The sequence below is a fragment of the Verticillium dahliae genome, genomic scaffold (genome assembly GCF_000150675.1).
Source record: "Verticillium dahliae VdLs.17 supercont1.1 genomic scaffold, whole genome shotgun sequence".
Taxonomy (NCBI): Eukaryota; Fungi; Ascomycota; class Sordariomycetes; order Glomerellales; family Plectosphaerellaceae; genus Verticillium; species Verticillium dahliae.
This window is the reverse complement of record NW_009276921.1, coordinates 2,380,932-2,399,398: the sequence shown is the minus strand read 5'-3', so window position 1 is coordinate 2,399,398 and position 18,467 is coordinate 2,380,932. Positions and strand designations below refer to the sequence as shown.

The 18,467-nt window shown below is 55.4% G+C and overlaps 8 protein-coding genes across 8 annotated transcripts in view; 5 read left to right on the top strand and 3 right to left on the bottom strand.

The window, feature by feature from the left end:
• Positions 1 to 16: 16 nt before the first annotated feature.
• VDAG_00719 (uncharacterized protein) lies at positions 17 to 850 on the bottom strand (the record flags this gene model as incomplete). The annotated part of the gene is made up of 1 exon (XM_009652096.1): positions 17 to 850. The coding sequence occupies one exon, from the start codon at positions 848 to 850 to the stop codon at positions 17 to 19; it is 834 nt and encodes a 277-aa protein (XP_009650391.1).
• A 182-nt stretch (positions 851 to 1,032) lies between these two features.
• Positions 1,033 to 2,728, bottom strand: VDAG_00718 (serine/threonine-protein kinase csk1). Its single transcript, XM_009652095.1, has 4 exons — positions 2,548 to 2,728; positions 2,380 to 2,479; positions 1,367 to 2,314; positions 1,033 to 1,314 (listed from the first exon to the last, which is right to left on the bottom strand). Exons 1-4 carry the CDS (start codon positions 2,616 to 2,618, stop codon positions 1,276 to 1,278), a joined length of 1,158 nt encoding a protein of 385 aa, XP_009650390.1. The 5' UTR covers positions 2,619 to 2,728; the 3' UTR covers positions 1,033 to 1,275.
• Positions 2,729 to 4,121: 1,393 nt separating this feature from the next.
• VDAG_00717 (beta-galactosidase) lies at positions 4,122 to 7,556 on the top strand (the record flags this gene model as incomplete). Its single annotated transcript, XM_009652094.1, has 11 exons — positions 4,122 to 4,232; positions 4,419 to 4,514; positions 4,640 to 4,716; positions 4,770 to 4,956; positions 5,018 to 5,133; positions 5,191 to 5,566; positions 5,625 to 5,759; positions 5,807 to 6,063; positions 6,119 to 6,310; positions 6,363 to 6,561; positions 6,633 to 7,556. 11 exons carry the CDS (start codon positions 4,122 to 4,124, stop codon positions 7,554 to 7,556), a joined length of 2,670 nt encoding a protein of 889 aa, XP_009650389.1.
• Positions 7,557 to 8,407: 851 nt separating this feature from the next.
• Positions 8,408 to 10,248, top strand: VDAG_00716 (xylosidase/arabinosidase; the record flags this gene model as incomplete). Its single annotated transcript, XM_009652093.1, has 5 exons — positions 8,408 to 8,453; positions 8,504 to 8,645; positions 8,700 to 8,776; positions 8,874 to 10,195; positions 10,234 to 10,248. The coding sequence occupies 5 exons, from the start codon at positions 8,408 to 8,410 to the stop codon at positions 10,246 to 10,248; spliced, it is 1,602 nt and encodes a 533-aa protein (XP_009650388.1).
• Positions 10,249 to 10,382: 134 nt separating this feature from the next.
• Positions 10,383 to 11,986, bottom strand: VDAG_00715 (methyltransferase). Its single transcript, XM_009652092.1, has 2 exons — positions 11,597 to 11,986; positions 10,383 to 11,541 (listed from the first exon to the last, which is right to left on the bottom strand). Exons 1-2 carry the CDS (start codon positions 11,852 to 11,854, stop codon positions 10,525 to 10,527), a joined length of 1,275 nt encoding a protein of 424 aa, XP_009650387.1. The 5' UTR covers positions 11,855 to 11,986; the 3' UTR covers positions 10,383 to 10,524.
• A 1,150-nt stretch (positions 11,987 to 13,136) lies between these two features.
• On the top strand, positions 13,137 to 14,686 carry VDAG_00714 (argininosuccinate lyase; the record flags this gene model as incomplete). Its single annotated transcript, XM_009652091.1, has 3 exons — positions 13,137 to 13,191; positions 13,247 to 13,658; positions 13,710 to 14,686. 3 exons carry the CDS (start codon positions 13,137 to 13,139, stop codon positions 14,638 to 14,640), a joined length of 1,398 nt encoding a protein of 465 aa, XP_009650386.1. The 3' UTR covers positions 14,641 to 14,686.
• Positions 14,687 to 15,234: 548 nt separating this feature from the next.
• VDAG_00713 (uncharacterized protein) lies at positions 15,235 to 16,412 on the top strand (the record flags this gene model as incomplete). The annotated part of the gene is made up of 3 exons (XM_009652090.1): positions 15,235 to 15,837; positions 15,932 to 16,279; positions 16,335 to 16,412. The coding sequence occupies 3 exons, from the start codon at positions 15,235 to 15,237 to the stop codon at positions 16,410 to 16,412; spliced, it is 1,029 nt and encodes a 342-aa protein (XP_009650385.1).
• A 953-nt stretch (positions 16,413 to 17,365) lies between these two features.
• Positions 17,366 to 18,467, top strand: part of VDAG_00712 (uncharacterized protein) — a gene marked incomplete at both ends in the record, with an annotated part of 2,945 nt that continues 1,843 nt past the window's right edge. Inside the window, one exon of the mRNA XM_009652089.1 lies at positions 17,366 to 18,394. Coding sequence (XP_009650384.1) covers positions 17,366 to 18,394 — 1,029 coding nt within the window. The remainder of the gene's footprint in view (positions 18,395 to 18,467) is intronic.

The window sequence follows — 18,467 nt, the reverse complement described above, 5'->3', positions numbered from 1 at the left end:
ACTTAAAAGAGTCGACTTAGAAGAGGAGGTCTCGATGGTGCTCAATGAGCCAAGACGCGATCACAGTCTCGCACAGCCTGCGTCGCTCGGGATCCATCCGACCCATCTCCTCCATTTCGTACTCCATGTCATCATCGCCGTCGTCGTCCGCGCCAGAAGTTTCAGCGAGCAGCGGTCTCCATGCAGCATCTGCGTGAGGTTCTTTGCCCTTCCGCTTCTTGCTGACACGACCGGCAACGACGCGAGCCATTCTCGCATGCGCCTGAAACTCACGCTTATGGTCACTCCACCTGGGCTTGCTTTTCTTACGACCCGTAAGGCCCGCAGCCTTCTCCCTCTGCTCTTCCTCCGCCTTTTGCCTCTCCTTCTCGGCACGCGCGGCATCCTGCTCCTCTCTCTGCTTCGTAAACTCCCTCGTCTCGCAGCCTCTGCACCTGGACCCGAACCCGGCGGAGATGTAGGCGCCGCACTTGGGGCACTCGATGATGCAGCCGTCCTTGATGCACCGCGCCTGGTCCATGCCGTGTTTCTTCTTCGGGCAATGGTGCAGCGTGCGCCCGCCGGGGTTCTTGTCGTTGAGGTCGGCGATGGCGCGCGGGTTGATCATGGCCTGGATCTGGCGGTTGGACATGCCTTCGTCTCGGAGCATCTGAACGCGCTCGTTGTACGGAACGGACGTGTCGAGGGCTCGCTCGCGCAGGATCGCCTGGGCGGCCGTCTCGACCGTTTCGTCGGGGAGGGCATTGGTTATGGCGAGGAGCCGGTCTGTGGACTGGGGCTTGATGTTGATGCCGTGGCCTTTCGGCTTGCCGCGGGCCATGAATGCATTGAGAGTCGCGCCGGGATACATCTTGACGAGGCTCTTGTGGTTGTTGTTCTAATAAAGTGATTGTATGTGGGTATATGTGAGCGTAACCTGTGCTGACGGAGGAATTGACTTGGATGGAGACTGATATGCTATCCATGGGTTTCTTTGTCATAGGATGCATCGCAGCCAAGAGTAAAGGAGTCTACGATGACGCGACAGCTAGTCGGGAACAAAGAACGATGGTAAAGGAGACCTTGGCCCGTGGAATGTAGTCCTTTCAGGGCTGAGAACTCCTTCACCTTGTTGCTTATTCGTCTGTAGTACTCGATTTGATGCCCGCTGGACGGTCTCTCTACCGAAATGTTGACTCTCTAGCTTTGCTGTTTTGCCGAGGTTTCTGCCAACTTGACCCAGCATATGGAGAAGTCATCTACGGGAGAGTAGCAGAAATGGGAGGTCAGGTTCAATCAGCCAGTCTGTCCAGTCATGAAGTTGTGAAGCAAGGCCTTTACACTGTTAGACCATGAGCAGAATGATGGTTGGCAGGAGAAACCGCACCTCTTCAGCAGTCATCCTTCTTGAGTCGAATCGAACCATGCTGGCGACTAAGTCTCGGATGCCAGGGTCGATGGCCGGCAGGATGTCCTCCCAAGCCTTCCCCTCGATCGTTCTGTACATTTCAAAAGGCGGCGTCTTATATGTAGCGGCCTCTGGCCATGTCTCTTTCGTGGGCGTTCCGAGTGTTTTGAAGATGCTCAAGATCAATCCCAGTTGATTGCCATCCTCGTGTGTTGGCCGTGACTCAAACAGGGGTATGGGTGGATAGCGACAGGCTTCGGCAAGCATGGTGCCTGTGGCCCAAATGTCAACACCGGTTCCATAAGACTTGTCGCCGAAGAGACACTCTGGAGCACGGTATGGACCCGTGCCAATGTCGAGAATCTTGTTATCTGCGGGCTCAGATATAATCGACATGTTCGGGTGCCATGCGGTGCCAAAGTCAGAGAGCAGTGCTGGTCCCTCGGGATTCTGTAGGAGAATGGCCGCTGGTTTGATGTCGCGGTGAATGATGCCCTGTGCGTGTATGTCCCTCAAGGCGGTGAACACATCTGTGAAAATGCTCCGAAGGCGGTTCGCCGGCAATGGCTCTTGTTCAAGCACATCGGCGAGAGTGAGTGGCATGTATGGAAATACCAGAACGAAGCGCTGGTCGTGGTCTCGGAAAGTCTCGAGTAAAGGGATACATGGCCGTTTGAGAAGGGCGAGAATTTTGGCCTCGCGCTGTGGGTTGTGTGGCTCAATATTGCGCGTTTCGACAATCACCTTCAAGGCTCGATCTTTACAGCGAAAGACCTCCGATGTCAAGCCTTCTGCAACTGGCATGCAGTTCTCGTAAGGCCCAATGGCAATTCCTACCTCGGACGGATGATCCTCGCCAGAGTCCGCAGACTCGGCTAGCGGGGGTGCGACATCTCGGACCAAACGGCAGGCGTCTTCATATTGTTTCTGTCCTTCAAGACTGTTATTAACAGCATGTCTTCTGCCGATGCAACGTACGCAGAAGACCTTACCCGGCTGGCGCTATCCCTGAAAGCTTGGTTCTCGAGAGCAAAGGCCTCGGATTGTGCGGTCACTGCAACCCCAGGATTTGCTCCCTCCAATGCGGATTTTCTGCCAATCAGTCAGAAAAGATGTCGCATGTGGCGGCTTTGAGCCTGATTGAGGATCTTTTGGCTGACATGTTTTGTATGTTCTCGAAGCGATCGCTCGCAGAGACAGTGGGCCGCCAGTCTGGCTCATCGGCCGCCATGCTTGCGAAGAGCTTGTTCCTGTACAGCACAAGTGAGGGTCAGTTCTTCAGCCCTCCGATGACCGAAGTTGCGTGATCGGGCTCTAGCGTTCAGCAAACAGGTGTTGTGTGGAGGTGCAAGGTCTTGAGAAGATCGTCAGATGGAGGGATCAGGGAGGTTCATCTCTTCCAGTGGCTTTGACACCGTGCATTGGCAGTTGTCAGTGGTTCAAGCACTGTATCTGTGGCGCTGTGGCCCAGAACAACACCACGCGAAACCGCGTTTTGAGTGGATCTCGGCAATGGCGATGCCTTCACTCTGCTTTCACCTAGCGACTCGTGATACGCATATCCCTCGTCCTTGGTTGCTTTGCGATCTGATTCTAGGGGTTTTTGTGTCCTTGTAATCCGACGTTCGCTTGAGTAGCCCAGCCGCGGAGCAGCACATGGGTATTCCTATGGCTTCAGTGCCCATCGAGTCCCTTTCACTGGCTGCGGAGGAAGAAGGTACATATCACAGGAGGTGAACTCTCTGAGTTTGATCTTTTACTAACAATAATAAAACAGCCTCAAGCGTCTCCTGGTTGTTCCCTCCTGGGTCCGGCCTCTTTTCTGGCTCGGTTCACCACCCAGCCTAAGGCGGAGCCAGCCAGTGGGTGTTTGATCTCCTGCGATTCTCGATCTTTTCCTCGTCGTAGTACTGACCTATAATTAGATTGATACACAAAGGTTGAAATTGGCCCTTGTTCCTGATGGCAGCGCGAAGATGGCCAGCAGCCTGAGCAAGCAATAGTCAAAGTCGGCGCAGGATACAAGTCACTGATCAGTAGCACTGCTGACCCCTTGAGCTTCTGTTCCAGAGCACTTCGAAAAGGCCGAATAAGTGCTAGGCCACCATTGATAATGATACGCAGCTGCCAGACTCCAATTCACAAGTCCTCGCAATTTTCAGTTCAGGACCGTAGAGCAAGTCCATGCAGCAAACTCGCTTGCAATGACGCCCATCCTCAGGTCGTCCTATACTCACCAACTTGGCACCAATTTCCTGAAAGCGGCTAAAGTCGAATGACGGGCAAACATCTCAACTGCTGGAAATCGGGCCGTTCGATTGCTTCATACGCACCACCAGATCAAAATCATGTCCTGTCGTCCTCCCCTGGCGACCAGGTCGGAAAACTTGTACGAGGAGCCATTAGAGTTCCCCGCTCCCTTCACTTACATGCATCCAGCAGTGCCACCAGGTCTTGTATGGACGGGTTCTATGACAACCCAGCAGCAAGAGGGGCAATGCGCCGGTCGACCGGCCCGCGACAAGGATGCTCCCCGCGTCTTTTTCAAAGCCAAATATCCGACGCCGACGGAGGGAGGCCGATTAGGGAGCTGTCCGCGGCTCCCGACGTCAGTTGTTTTTTCGTCGGCAGAGGCTCGCGCGACCTACATCATGGCGCATGTCGTGCCACTGATCCTGACTCCCCTGCCCCCGTCGGCTTGATTTCCCCTCTCTGGGGGGGATGAGGGGAATCCATGTCGATCTGCAGGACCGACCAGAACAGATGGCGATGGACTGTGCCTGAGATCGACGAGCCATTCTCGGCCTGCCAATTCCGCCGCTACGCCACGACTTGCATGGACATGGTAGCATCCCGACGGGTTGCAATGCGCCGTGTGGGAAAATGGGGTGTTTTGGAATGAAATAGATCCCGTCGCCCAGCTTGCACGGGGCAGCATCGAAGGGGATGTCGATCACATTGTCTGTCTGTCGACTTGCGATTCAAGATCATTGTGCAGAGCTTCGCAACAATGCTACTGTCACGTCTCCAGATCTTGCCTTTGCTGGCCTCCACATGGCTCTCAGGAGTCAGTGCAGTTGCCGCGGATGCGGGCATTCAAAGCCTCCATGAGAGACAACAGAAGATTGTGAGTATAGTCGGAATGGGTAGTATACCCCCAGAGACCACTACGTTCAGCTACCTGAACTTCGCGCCTGCTTCAGCGTTGAGAATGTCTTGTACTCAGCGTATCTGATACTGACTCTTTCACAGGTCACCTATGATGGCAACAGCGTCTTGATCAACGGCGAGAGGCTGATGCTCTTCAGCGCTGAGTTCCACGCTTTCAGGTATGGGCTGTGTCTCTTCTGCTGGGACCAGGATACACTAACAATAGATGAAGAATGCCAGTTCCCAGTCTGTGGCTTGACATCCTGCAGAAGATCAAGGCTATGGGCTACAACTGCGTTTCGTTCTACGTCAACTGGGGCCTCGTCGAGGCAAAGCCTGGCGAGGTCCGCGCTGAAGGCATCTTTTCTCTGGAGCCCCTCTTCGAGGCCGCCCAAAAGGCTGGCCTCTATCTCTTTGCCGTACGTTCAAGCTCTGGCACAACTGCTGCAAGAGGGAAACAGCCGACCTAACTCATTGCAGCGGCCCGGACCCTACGTCAACGCCGAAGTTACCGGCGGAGGCTTCCCTGGCTGGCTCCAGCGGGTTCAAGGAGCACTGAGGACGAGCGATGAGGCTTACCTGAAGGCGACCGACAAGTAAGCACAGTGTGACGCTGCCATGAGACGTATCTGCGCAGTTACTGACCTGCACAGCTACACTTCAGAGATTGGCCGCATCATTGCCGATGCCCAAATCACCAACGGTGGCCCGGTGATCCTGTTTCAGATGGAAAACGAGTACATGTTCGCCGTCGAGCCATACCCATTCCCTGACTTCGACTACTGGAACTACGTCGACAACCAGTTCCGCAGCGTGGGTGTCGTTGTCCCCTACGTCAACAACGAGGCATGGAAACTAGGCGGCGTCACGCCTACAACTCCTGCTAGCGTTGACATCTACGGTTTCGACTCCTACCCACTCGGGTTCGACTGCTGGAACCCGAACCAGTGGCCTGCTCAGGGCCTGCCTACAGACTGGCTTCAGCGTCACCGGGAAATCTCCCCCAACACCCCGTTCACGATAGTCGAGGTACGTTGTCGCCCAAGCAGCATCTGCGAAACCAGACTCTGATACTGACGCCTCAAAGTTCCAAGGTGGTGGTTTCCAGCCTTGGGGCGGTGCTGGTTTCGAAAGCTGTGCTGGTCTGCTGAACCACGAATTCGAGCGTGTGCTGTTCAAGCATGCCTACGCTGCTGGAGCGACACTTTTCAACGTCTACATGGTATGCAGTCCCTTATGAATCCAAGGATCACTCCTGACAGCCAATAGACCTGGGGCGGAACAAACTGGGGCAACCTTGGTCACTCTGACGGCTACACCTCCTATGACTACGGCGCTCAGATCACAGAGGAGCGTCTTGTCAACCGCGAGAAGTACAGCGAGTCAAAGCTGCAGGCGAACTTCTTCCACGTCTCGCCGGCTTATCTCGAGGCTGAACGCCACTTTGCCTCTCTCGACTGGACGGACAATGCCGCCATCACTGTCACTCCTGCGACGACGAACACCACAAAATTCTACTTCACCAGGTACGTTGGCAAGTAACACTCGGTGCTCTCGATCAAAGCTGACCAGCCACCTTAGGCACACACAGTACAGCTCGCTGGAGACTGTGGCTTACAAGCTCACCGTGGACACCGTTGAATATGGAAACCTCACCGTTCCTCAGCTTAGTGAGAGCCTGTTTTTGACCAGGAGGGATTCCAAGATCCACGTCAGCGATTACGCCGTCGGTGACAAGACTCTCGTTTATTCTACCGCTGAGATCTTCACCTGGTAAGCTTAACAATCTTCTCGAACAAATCCGAGCCTGTCTGACAATACACAGGAAGCAATACAAGGACAAGACTGTTCTGGTTGTGTATGGCGGTCCCAACGAGCACCACGAGCTAGCTGTCGAGGGCAAGGGGGATGCCGAAGTCATTGAAGGATCTGATGTGGAAACCGACCAGAAGGATGGCTACACGATCCTGAACTGGGAAGTCACGGAGGATCGCAAGGTCGTCCGAGTGCACAAGGACCTCTACGTCTACATCTGAGTTGGTTCTCCCAGTACTCCTCCCCTCGACCCCGCTAACATGCAATAGACCGAAATGAGGCATACAACTACTGGGTTCCCCCGACCGAGGCTGACCTTGGGACCGCGGATGTCATCGTCAAGGCTGGCTACCTCGTCCGTACCGTCTCGATTGACGGATCCTCGCTCAGCTTTGTTGGTGACGTCAACGCTACAACCCCTATTGAGGTCATCGGCGGCGCCCCCACCTCGTTGAAGGCTCTTGAGTTCAACGGAAAGGCTCTCGACTTTGAGCAAGATGACTCGGGTGTCGTGTCTGCCGTGATCGAGTTTAAGACACCCGACATCAAGCTGCCCTGCCTCAGCCGCCTGAAGTGGAAGTACCTCGACAGCCTGCCCGAGATTCAGTCCGACTACTCCGACGACGCTTGGCTGGACGCTGACAGAGACACCTTGAACATTGCCAACCCCCTGGACACTCCCAAGAGTTTGTATGGCGGCGACTATGGCTTCCACACCGGATCCCTTCTCTTCCGCGGACGCTTCACTGCCAACGGCGAGGAGGCCAGCAGCGGCAACGCTCTTGACCTGACCACGCAAGGCGGCAACGCGTATGGTACTTCAGTTTGGCTCAACGACCAGTTCATTGGCTCTTGGGTCGGCAACGCCGTCGCCCCCGCTCACAACAGCACGTTTGATCTCCCCAAGCTCACTGAAGGCGAGGAGTACATCATCACCGTCGTCGTCGACCACATGGGCATGAACGGCAACTGGGTCGTTGCGGAAGAACAGCAGAAGAACCCCCGTGGTATCCTGAACTACGCGCTGTCTGGCCACAAGCAGTCTGACATTGCCTGGAAGATCACCGGCAACCTCGGCGGTGAAGACTATGCGGATGATGACAGGGGTCCGTTGAACGAGGGTGGCCTGTTTGCTGAACGTCAGGGCTACCACTGGCCTCAGCCTCCTTCGGATAGCTGGGATGACAGCAAGGGTCACGACTGAAGGCATCAAGGAGCCCGGCATTGCTTTCTACTCCGCAACCTTGATCTGATCTCCCTACTGGGTATGACATCCCGCTCTCGCTCACCTTTGGAAACACCACCGATGTTGCCTACCGCGCACAGCTCTTCGTCAACGGCTACCAGTTTGGCAAGTTTGTCCACCACGTGGGCCCTCAGACTCGTTTCCCTGTTCCCGAGGGCATCCTCAACTTCCAGGGCTCCAACCACCTCGCCATCTCGCTCTGGGCCATGGAGGAGGGAGGCGCCAGGATCGAAGGTCTCAAGTGGGAGGTCGGCATGGTCAGTGCTACAGGTTTTGGACCCGTCGAGCCTGCACCCCAGCCAAAGTGGCGCGAGAGGAAGGGCGCATACTGAGCTGCTCGTAAAAAGACGGCCAGTTGGGACAATACACGTGCTTGCAGCTTCAAAGTAGATCCTATCAGATATGAACGTCTTCTGAAAACACATATACAAGTTGTTTGTTTGCCATGTATGCCCCGCTGTTAGACTTCTCGGTCTCGTAAACCTGCTCGGCGCGGGGTATCGCACTCGGAAGACCAGGTCCCAACATTGACTGCCGGAGGAGGGCGGTCTATCCGCGACCTCATTTGCCCGCTTGTTGGATATGTGTTCCTGGGGTCACATCCATTCCCCGAGTTAGTTACTTGCATGCAGCATCCTAATTACCCGGCACACAAGAATGAGGGGTACAGGCCACTAAAGCATGTGTTGCGGGTGAAAGTCATTTATCGATGAAATCTATATAATGTATTGTACCGAATTTCACTAACACAAAGGACAGCATGATGCTGACGAAAGGGGCTGCCGGAACCATAAGCTTGAGCTCTTACAATGAAGCTGTTCGAATTTTTGGCTTCCGCCATTTTGCTGCTGCCAAGTACGCTTGACCCTGGTGAACAGGGCGTTCGCTTCACTGACACGGATCAGCAATCGTTGATGGCCTCATCAATCCCATCATCCCTGGATTCAACCCTGACCCAAGCATTATTAGGGTCAAAGAGGATTACTTTCTCGTGACGTCGACCTTTGAGTATTTCCCTGGTGTACCTATTTACACCTCGAAGGACCTGTGAGTACGCATCTGTCGTCCCTGACGGAAATTCTATCACTCACATGGAACTAGCGTCAAGTGGGAGCAAATTGGGCATGCTCTGTCGAGACCATCACAGTTGCCGCTCCGCGGTACAGCGCCCAGCGGTGGTGTGTTCGCCCCGACGATCAGATACCACGACGGAATTTACTACGTGACGACAACCATTTTCGATGTCATCAGCCCTCCTGATAATGTAAGTCTCAGTGTCTGATCATCCACACCAGCTATCCCCTCTGCTCACGCTCCAGGTCACTCGCGTCCCACGATCCTTCTATGTCACTACGGACAACATCTGGGACCCCGATTCCTTCTCCGAACCAATCTACGTCGACCAATGGGGCTTCGACCCGGACCTCTTCTTCGACGACGATGGCAAGGTGTACTTTACGAGCACCTTCTCCGAGTTGATCGACTACGGCAGCTTTGCCAACCACATTACGGAGATTGACATAAAGACGGGCAATTCCCTCTCCGCGTCCCGTGTTCTCCACACCACCACAGTCCCCGAAGACGTCGGCTACCCGCTGACCGAGGCAAGCCACCTCTACAAGATTAACGGCACCTACTACATGATCTCCGCCGACAGCGGCACGGAGGAGAACCACTCGGCCAACAACTACCGCGCGTCTTCTCTCGAGGGGCCCTGGGAGGCGAACCCCAACAACCCCGTCCTCTGGAACGGCAGGGACCGGTCGCTGCCGGTCCTCGCGACGGGCCACGCCGACATGGTCGAGGGCACCGACGGCCGGTGGTGGGCCGTCTTCCTCGCCACGCGGCCCCAGAACCCGCGCAATGCAACTGGCCGCCCCCAGCTCGGCCGCGAGACCTTCCTGTGCCCCGTGACGTGGGAGGACGGCTGGCCCGTGTTCAACGGCGGCGCGCCCATCACCGAGCACATGCCCGGCGTGCTGTACGACCTGCCGCGGCCGGTGAGGTGGCGCGACGACTTTGACGGCGGCCTCGCGGACGGCGCGTACTATCACCAGCGCACGCCGTACAAGGACTTTACAGACTTTGCGTCGGCGCCCGGCAAGCTGCGCATCCGCGGCAACGTCTACGACCTGTCGCATCGGGAGACGCCGGCGGCGCTGTTCCGCAAGCAGGTCGACGTCAACACAACGTGGAGCACGGAGCTCAGCGCCTTTGAACCGTCTTCGGCCCGGCAGGAAGCCGGCGCGGCCGTGTTTTTGAGCATTCACTACCACAACTCGATCGCCGTGACGCGGTGCGAGGACAGCGAGGCCCGGTGCATCGTCGTGCACACGCGGACGGGGCCGGACTTAACGCTCAATACGACGTACATTGAGGACGAGGGCGTCGCAGCAGGGAAGCCGGTCAAGCTTTTCATCGAGGCACGGGATGTTGGGTACCGGCTGGGGTATGCGACGGGATGCGGACGGCCGCGGTGGGTGGCGAGCGTTGAGAACCGGTGGCTGCAGGCATTCGTCAGCGGCTGGCAGAACTTTGTTGGCACACATTTCGCCATCTACGCCACGGGGACCAAGTTGCCCATTCTCAACCCGGCAGTAAGTCGTCCTCACACGATGGGTCACGAGCAGATTAGCAGGGTGTTTGCTGACTTGTGCCAGGACTTTGAGTATGTGCAGACAGAGTTGATCTCCACGAACCTGACGAGGACTGACTGAGGGCTGGAGAGCGAACTTCAAGACCGACCGGAAGCACAATGTTGGATCACGGCTGTCCCATTATATGTTTTTGCGATTATCAATAGCTGTATGTGAGGTCGAGTCCAAAGTCATTCCATAAAACGGCGCCCAACCCACTCAGACGCCACTGCTGCCCAAAGCATGAAAGAAAATGTGGTACTGGCTTCTCGGATGGACAGTCTCTGCCGTCAGACATTGACGTCGCCGTCTGACAGGGGTCTCCTTCCGGTGATGAAGCGATAACAAGTGATGAGCCTCAGATCCTTACTCCGAAACTCCCTCTTAACGCCCTCCATCAAGACGCCTACCTGGTCCTGTGAATAGTTCCAAACCCGCGTGAACAGCGCTGGCGTATGGGAGTCGACCGACATTTGCATGTGCGTAAGCTCGTATCGTCCTAATTCTTTCAGGGCTGGATCCTTGGCCCAGGGCCCGATTGGGATGCGATATACGACTTCTTTGACGTCCTCGAACCCAGCGTCTTGCATCCATTGCTTGTGGAAACGTGCAATGTTGATGGGCTTGCCAAACATGTGGGACGCCTTGTCAAGTTTCTCAACCCATTCAGTTGTCCACGGAGCGCGCGCCATGCTGTCGTCGTCGCTGAAAATCCAGGCATCGTATTCTTGCATCTCGACGTACCCGCCAGGGACTAGATGCTCGCGCACGTTGCGGTAAAATCGTGCCCAGTCACCAGAGGTGCCCGACAAGGCGCGGCCGTGAATGTAGTCGAATCGCTCGTCGGGGCCATAGGTCCAGGCATCTTCGTAGTCATCGACGTGGAACTTGCAGTTTGGCGGCACCCAGTCAGGCTGGATAGGAGATAAATCGACGCCGTAGACATGGGCGTATGGGAATTCATCAGCCATGTCAATAGCCCAGATGCCGGTACCGCAGCCGAGATCGAGAATGCGAAGGGATCCGTCGGCCGGCGGATCCTCGCCTTCTACGGGTGGCGAGGGCAGAGGCGCCGTGTACAGGCTGCCGCGGAGCAGGAGGCGCCATATGTGATGTTGCAGGTCGAGACGCTCCTGTTCTTGGTCGTCGTTGGGCAGTACGTATTGGCCCTCGCGATAGGCGTGGTATCGGCGACCGTTCTCGTACTGGTAGTGATAGATGGAAGAGGACACAGAGCCAGTGTAGTTTGTCGCACTGTCCGAGCCGTACGTCGAGTCGTTGTCGTTGTCGTCGGGGCCATAGGCGTCCTGAAGCTGTTAGGCGAATCTATGGGGGTTGGTGGGAAGTTTGTCATGGCCTTACATCAACCTGTAAGGGCTCTGGTACGTCTTCGTCGTCGACGGGATTGAGGATATGTTGCAGTGAATGGGCGGCCCTTGGCGAAGCGCCCTGGGGAGAAGATGCCTTGGGAGAAGATGCCTTGGGCGAGGAGGCCTTGGGCGAGGAGGCCTTGGGTGACGACGCCTTGTGCAACGCAGCTTCGGCATCCCCAGGCGGCTGTTCCACCGGCGTGGTAGCGACCGAGGGCAGTGCCGCAGGGGGTGGTGTGGGGGAGGACATGGCTCGAGCACAGTACAGGGCTGCTCTAGGTCTAGGTCGCGGTCTGTCGATCACTGAAGTCGAGTCTGTTGGGGCCGAGAGAAGGGCCAAGAGCAACTAATTTGTGTGACGATGGAACATATTGTCAAGAATAGAGAGATGTGGTGCGCAGAGTCAGACAGACGAGACTAAGAAAGGTTATGGGAGAAGAGGGTCAGGACGAGTGTGGACCTTCGGACCTGCGGTCACGAGAACGAGAGTGGCCATTCAACGTATCAGTCTTCAGGAAGGTGCGGCTTCAGCGGCAGGCGAGGTGCGAAATGGATGCTACATACACAATTCTCACAAAGGGAAGTGGATTCGTACGTTTTCCCCAAACGGGCAAGGAGCACAGGCCGGGCGTTACAGCGCCACTTGCACCTGCTGCAGGACAGGTAGGTCATTCTTGCCTTGGCCACTTACCAAGGCGATGGGCCGATCCACGTGCCTCGTGCCTACCTGGTGCAGTGACTAGGGCAGGCGGGATCGACCGCTTTGCGAACAAGACAGAAGGTGAGATGCGCGCCCAAACGGCATATCTCGATTGTGCCTTCTTTACTACTTGTACCTACCTGCCTTGATGTAAAATACCCAGGTGAGCAACCGGAAGGCAAAGCAAGGCACTTTCTCTGATCATCAGCCCCTGAGGTCTTCGTCAGCGCCTACATACCTACACTCAATAGCTACCTCCGACAGATCTGGGTTCCCCAATCTGCCCCGATGCCAAGCCTGAGCTGCCCCCACCTTTTTTACCCTGAACAAAGCTGATCAAATCAAGTTCGAGGTGAGTACAGCGCCTGCCTTTTTTTCAATCCCCTGCATACGGTCGCGGGCACTGATCACGCACAACTCAGTGTGCCAGGACCCCGGCTTGCCCGGCACGGGCCAGCACCGGCCACCACTCGGGGCTCCCGGCATCTGTGGGGGTGTCACACCTCCAGGAACTCGGTGACAAACGGACTTTCTTCCCCTGCGCGCGCCCAAATCCCTGGTGCAAGGCGAATCAAGATCAGGTTTGACAAGATCGAGGCCAATTGATAGCCTGGGAGGCATTGCAACTGGCCAAACCACAAAAACAGATACCGCGCTCCAGTTCCTTTCGACACATCCGGTCACGTGTACGCACGTGACCCACCAGCACAGAGCCATACTTGTCTTAGGTAATCCAACAAAAATTGGACGCGATACCGGAGTAGACGCCGACTCCTTCTCTGGCAGTGACTGACCTCTCAACCCTCGCAAATACGAACGCAGCCAGCACATCATGGCATCTGGAAAGGCACCTGCAGAAAACATGCTTTGGGGTGGCCGCTTCACAGGTTGGTGTTTGCCTGCCGGGAGTTCGATTGGCATGTGCTAACCCCAGAATGACAGGCGGCCTCGATCCCCTCATGCTCCAGTACAATGCGAGTATTCAATACGACAAGCTCCTGTTCAAGGAGGATATCCTTGGCAGTATTGCGTTTGCCCGCGCAAACGCCAAGTCCGGCATTATTTCCAAGGACGAATTCACTGAAATCGAGCGAGGCCTCCGGGAGGTTCAGAAGGAGTGGGAGGCTGATACCTTTGTGATCATGCCCAACGATGAAGATATCCATACCGCCAATGAGCGCCGGCTTGGTGAGATTATTGGCAAGGACATCGCCGGAAAGCTACACACGGGTCGCAGCCGCAATGAGCAGGTTGCCTGTGACATGCGTCTTTGGCTTCGCAACCAGATCCAGGAGATCGAGGGCCACCTGAAAGCCTTGATTGAGGTGATTGCCGCCCGCGCTGAGGCCGAGAAGTAAGTCTGATGGGTACCCTCCAAATCTAGCAGCCGTCCTGACCTTGCTAGCGGCGTTCTCATGCCTGGTTATACTCACCTCCAGCGTGCCATGCCTGTTCTGTGGTCGCAGCATCTGTTGTCTTTTGGCTTTTACTTTGCGAACGATCTTGAGCGGCTGCGCGAGACGTCAAAGCGTGTCAACAGGAGCCCGCTTGGCTGTGGCGCTCTTGCTGGCAATGGTTTCAACATTGATCGCGATATGATGGCTGAGGAGCTGGGCTTCGCAGACATTCTATGGAACTCGATGAATGCTGTCAGTGACCGAGATTTCGTCACTGAATTCCTGCAATGGGGCAGTATGTTCATGCAACATATTTCTCGATGGGCTGAGGATCTTATTCTGTATTCCTCTTCCGAATTCGGCTTCATCTCCATTGCCGATGCTTACTCGACTGGAAGTTCTTTGATGCCCAACAAGAAGAACCCAGACGGCTTGGAACTCCTGCGAGGAAAAGCCGGCCGAGCATTTGGCCACATGGCTGGCCTTATGATGACCCAGAAGGGCCTGCCCAGCACATACCAAAAGGACTTGCAGGAAAGCTGGGAACCCATGCTGGATCATGTGAAGACCATCTCTGATAGCCTTCAGATTGCACAGGGTATCCTCTCCACTCTGACAATCAGGCCAGAGCGGATGAAGGCTGCCCTAGATCCGTTCATGCTGGCCACTGATCTTGCTGATTATCTCGTACGAAAGGGTGTCCCCTTCCGTGAGACGCACCACATCTCTGGGCGATGTGTCGCTACGAGCGAGAAGCTAGGTATTCCGATGAACGAGCTCTCGCTGGAGCAACTTCAGGCTATCGATAGCCGGTTTGGGGAGGACGTTGCGCAGACATTTGACTACGAGCGAAGCGTTGAGATGAGGTCGGTCAAGGGTGGTACTAGTCGGTCAAGTGTTCTGGAGCAGATCAAGGTTCTTAAGGCCACGCTGGCTTAGAGAGGTTGATAGCCGAGAGACTCCAATGACGAATCCTTCGGAAGTTCAAGATCGGAATGACGGTTAGGTGATGTTTTCGGTAACGCCTGGTCAGAGGGACTGGGAGGTTGAGGTGATTCGGTGATTCGGTGATTCGGTGATTCGAGGTGATGCTCACCGAGCAAGCGTCGTCAAAGCCCGCGTAAGAACAGCTTGCTCCCTTGACTCGTTGCCCAGTTTTCGTGCTAGACTAGGACCCTTAGAGTACCGTAGAGGACCTTGCTTGCCGACTAGGGCAGCCTGCGCTACCCAACCGCCTGGATTCCAACCAGGATTTGCCTTCTGCTGCGGCGGGGCCCGATCCCAGTGTGCCGTTCTGGGTCTCGTGGGAACAGGGGTCCTCCTTCTAGCCAGCCCTTTCCCCTCCACCTCATCCATCCCATCCCCTCCATCCCCTCAGCTGCCAACTTGACAAAGTCTCAGCTCTCCAGCAAACCACAGCGTCCCATTTTGGTGTCAGACACGTGAATTGACGCTGCTGAACGAGAAAAGACACCAGACGAACCAACCAACGGGATCCCACTCGCACTCGCTCCAAACCACAAATCGCCCACTATGGCTACCACTGACGGCACCTCCCGTCTCATCGCCGTCGTCGGCGCCACAGGCAACCAGGGCGGCTCCGTTGCCCGCCGCTTTCTTGCTGCCAACTTCCGCGTCCGCGCCATCACTCGCAACCCCTCTTCGCCTGCTGCTCTCGCCCTCGCCAAGGAGGGCGCCGAGGTCGTGGCCGCCGACCTCGACGACGCCGTTGCTCTCGCCGCCGCTCTCCAAGGCGCCAACCTCATCTTCTCCGTCACCAACTACTGGGAGCCGTTCTTCCGCCCAGACTGCCGCGCCGCCGCCGACAAGCAGGGCATCACCTGCCGCCGCTTCGCCTACGACGTCGAAGTGCGCCAGGGCAAGAACATTGCCGACGCGGCCGCCAAGACCGTCGACACGCTGGTCGAGAATGGCTTTCTCGTCTCGACGCTGAGCCACGCGGGTCGCTGCAGTCAGGGCAAGTACAAAGACCTGTACCACTTCGATTCCAAGGCCGACGTCTTCCCCGCCTACGTCGACGAAAAGTACCCGGCGTTGGCGGCCAAGATGTCGTGCATCCACACGGGCTTCTTCTACACGAGCCATCGCATCCTGCCCAACTCGTACTTTGGCAAGGTAGGCAAACCCTCCGACCTCGGTCATTGCTTTGATTTGCCTTTTTTTTTTTTTTTTTTTTTGTGTGTGTGTGCGTGCTAATCGTTTTTTGCAGCGCCCTGATGGCACGTTCCAAATGTCCTTCACCACGGCGCCTGACCGTGTGGCCCCTCACTTTGACCCGGTTGCCGACATGGGCTCCTTCACCTTTGCCGTGTCTCAGATGCCGCCTGGCAAGGCCTACATGGCCGAGGGAACCACGTGCAGCTGGACCGAGTGGATCCAAACTTGGGGAAAACTGACTGGTCAACCCGTCGCTTACAACCAGGTCACATTTGACGAAATGGTGGCTGCTACGGGAGAAGAGGCTACCGGCATTGAGGTCGCATTGATGTTTGAATACACCACCGATCCAGGCTATGATGGTGGTATGGATCTGCTGCGGGCGGAGGATATTAGAAAGGTAAGTTCTGCAGGCGGGGTGAAGTGTTCTGATGGACATGTACTGACATGAGCAGGCTGGTATCGATTGTCCGATGACAAGTCTCGAGGAGTGGGTTAAGAACCAGGACTGGACCGATATCATTAACAAATGATCTTCATCGACAAGGCCATGATGAGATATGAAGCAAATTAGATGATAACAAAAGTAGATGTTCCTTAATCAATCAATGATCTAGTCACTCAGCAATTGCAGCAATATCTGGCCAAGGCTTTTTGCAGAATCCGCTGCCCAGATGTCTTCAATAGCAGCATCAATTATTGTCATGCAAGTACAAAGACCTTGTCTCATCTACGTACCTACGCAGAAAGATAAACGAGCTCCTCATGCTCCTCGTGAGCGGAACAAAGAATTAAAAGCTGCTTAACAACAACGCTACATAGTACACGACACACATCGACCAACAATAGCTTTGTATCTCGTGCTATGTGGTTTCGACCTCTTTGTTAGGACTCGAGCCACTTCCTTTCAACATATCCTGCCCTCGAGGGTTAGGCCAATGGCTTCTGACAACCACTGAATACTTCTTACAAGGAAATACGATTGAGCAGCACCAAGGCACTTGGACCTGCGGTCTGAGCTGAACTTTTTTTTTTTTTGCTCACTAAGATGGACGAACATGATCCACTTGACAATGTTTTGATAAATCTATCAATCGACCTGAACTCATACACTACCTCGTGTATGTTGGTCCTCCTCGGTCTCGGCCCGTGTACCACTTCATCTGACAACAAAGCGACGGTCTCAACAAAATCATTGATTCTACATGCTAGGGCTGCCCCTGAACTATGACATTGCTCAAGCTTCAGCTCGAAAGGATAGCTTGACATGAGACGCGCCTACACAATACTCAATGTCAAGCCAGTGGGTTATTCTTGTTTCCAGACAAAGTTGCCCGCAAACTCATTCTGCGGACCCAGAAGCATTGATTTCACTCAGCGTATCGACGTCTGTTGCACATTCGCTCTTCGGAGGGATCAACCAACAGCATAAATACGCTTCATTGGAGCCACCCGTAGTATCTTGCCTTTCTTCCTTCATCATCCCATGTTCGACTCTTTCCACATACTCAGCACAATTACCACTCAGCACAATTGCCACTCAGCACACTTGCCACTCAGCACGATTGCCACTTACTCTCCAGCCATGGCAAGCAACGTTAACCAAAGCAGCTGGTCTGCCTCCAACAACCAGGCCCGATACCTCGAGCGCCCCATGCAGTACTCCCAGTACCCTCCCCAGGAGCCTTTCCAGCCAATCATCGACGGCACCAATACGCAGAACCATTCTTTCCACCCGTTGGGTATGAGCCCGCAGCATCATTTCCATGGCTGTCATGTCTTTCAAGTGCAGGGCAACATGACGCTCCCTTCGATGCCTTCGATGCCTTCTCTTCTGCCAGCACGCATGATCCAGTCCTCCGCTGGAGGCATGCCTCCTGTATATCACTCTCCTGCCGAGGCTGGACCTCGGCGCTTCGAACCTGAAGCCCACGTCACTAGTACTATTCCGCCCATCCAGCGCTCCGATGACGTGCGCCTTCGGAACGGGGAGGCTCTGCAAGTGCAGCCCAAGCCTCAAGCAAAGGACCAGCCTGCTGGTGATGGGTCACAGCCTGCCCAGCATGCCTGGGACGAGAAGCCCCGTCAACCTGGACGCGGCAGTATTACTGGTGGTTCTATTCACTCTTCTCTTCAACCTGTGAACAGTGCCGGCCTTCGAATTCTTTCGCCATGGCAACAGGCCGAAATTGACGAGTATCTCAAAGTTGTCGGATACTATGGAAACCCGAAATATCCTGCCCTTCCAAGCAACATCAAGCCTCGGGTCAGCAACACGAACCCAGTCTGGAATAACACTGTCGGCAATGTTCAGCCAGAGCCAAAGCCCCTGATTCCATACATGACACCGGCTAACATCAAGTTGTTGCGTCCCTCGCCAAGCCACTCCGTTCGACCCATAGCCTTGCGACGCGGCAACAAGCAGCCCGCAAACGTAGCAGTTGTCACCGAGAAGGACTATTGGCTCCCTGACGTTTGTGACAAACCGGTGAAGCGGTGCACCGGCGACGATGATGTATACCACGCAACTCCCAAGGCGGTTCTCCGCCATGCCGCTACTTCCAAGATCCTGCCGACGCTTCATGCTT

Excerpts from the sequence above, each read along its gene's own strand:
- VDAG_00718 (XM_009652095.1), bottom strand. The coding sequence starts at position 2,618 with ATGGCGGCCGATGAGCCAGACTGGCGGCCCACTGTCTCTGCGAGCGAT. Across the intron at positions 2,480-2,547 it reads TTCGAGAACATACAAAACAT|AAAATCCGCATTGGAGGGAG; the intron begins GTCAGCCAAAAG and ends ACTGATTGGCAG. Across the intron at positions 1,315-1,366 it reads GAAGGATGACTGCTGAAGAG|GCCTTGCTTCACAACTTCAT; the intron begins GTGCGGTTTCTC and ends AACAGTGTAAAG.
- VDAG_00715 (XM_009652092.1), bottom strand. The coding sequence starts at position 11,854 with ATGTCCTCCCCCACACCACCCCCTGCGGCACTGCCCTCGGTCGCTACC. Across the intron at positions 11,542-11,596 it reads CAGAGCCCTTACAGGTTGAT|GACGCCTATGGCCCCGACGA; the intron begins GTAAGGCCATGA and ends TAACAGCTTCAG.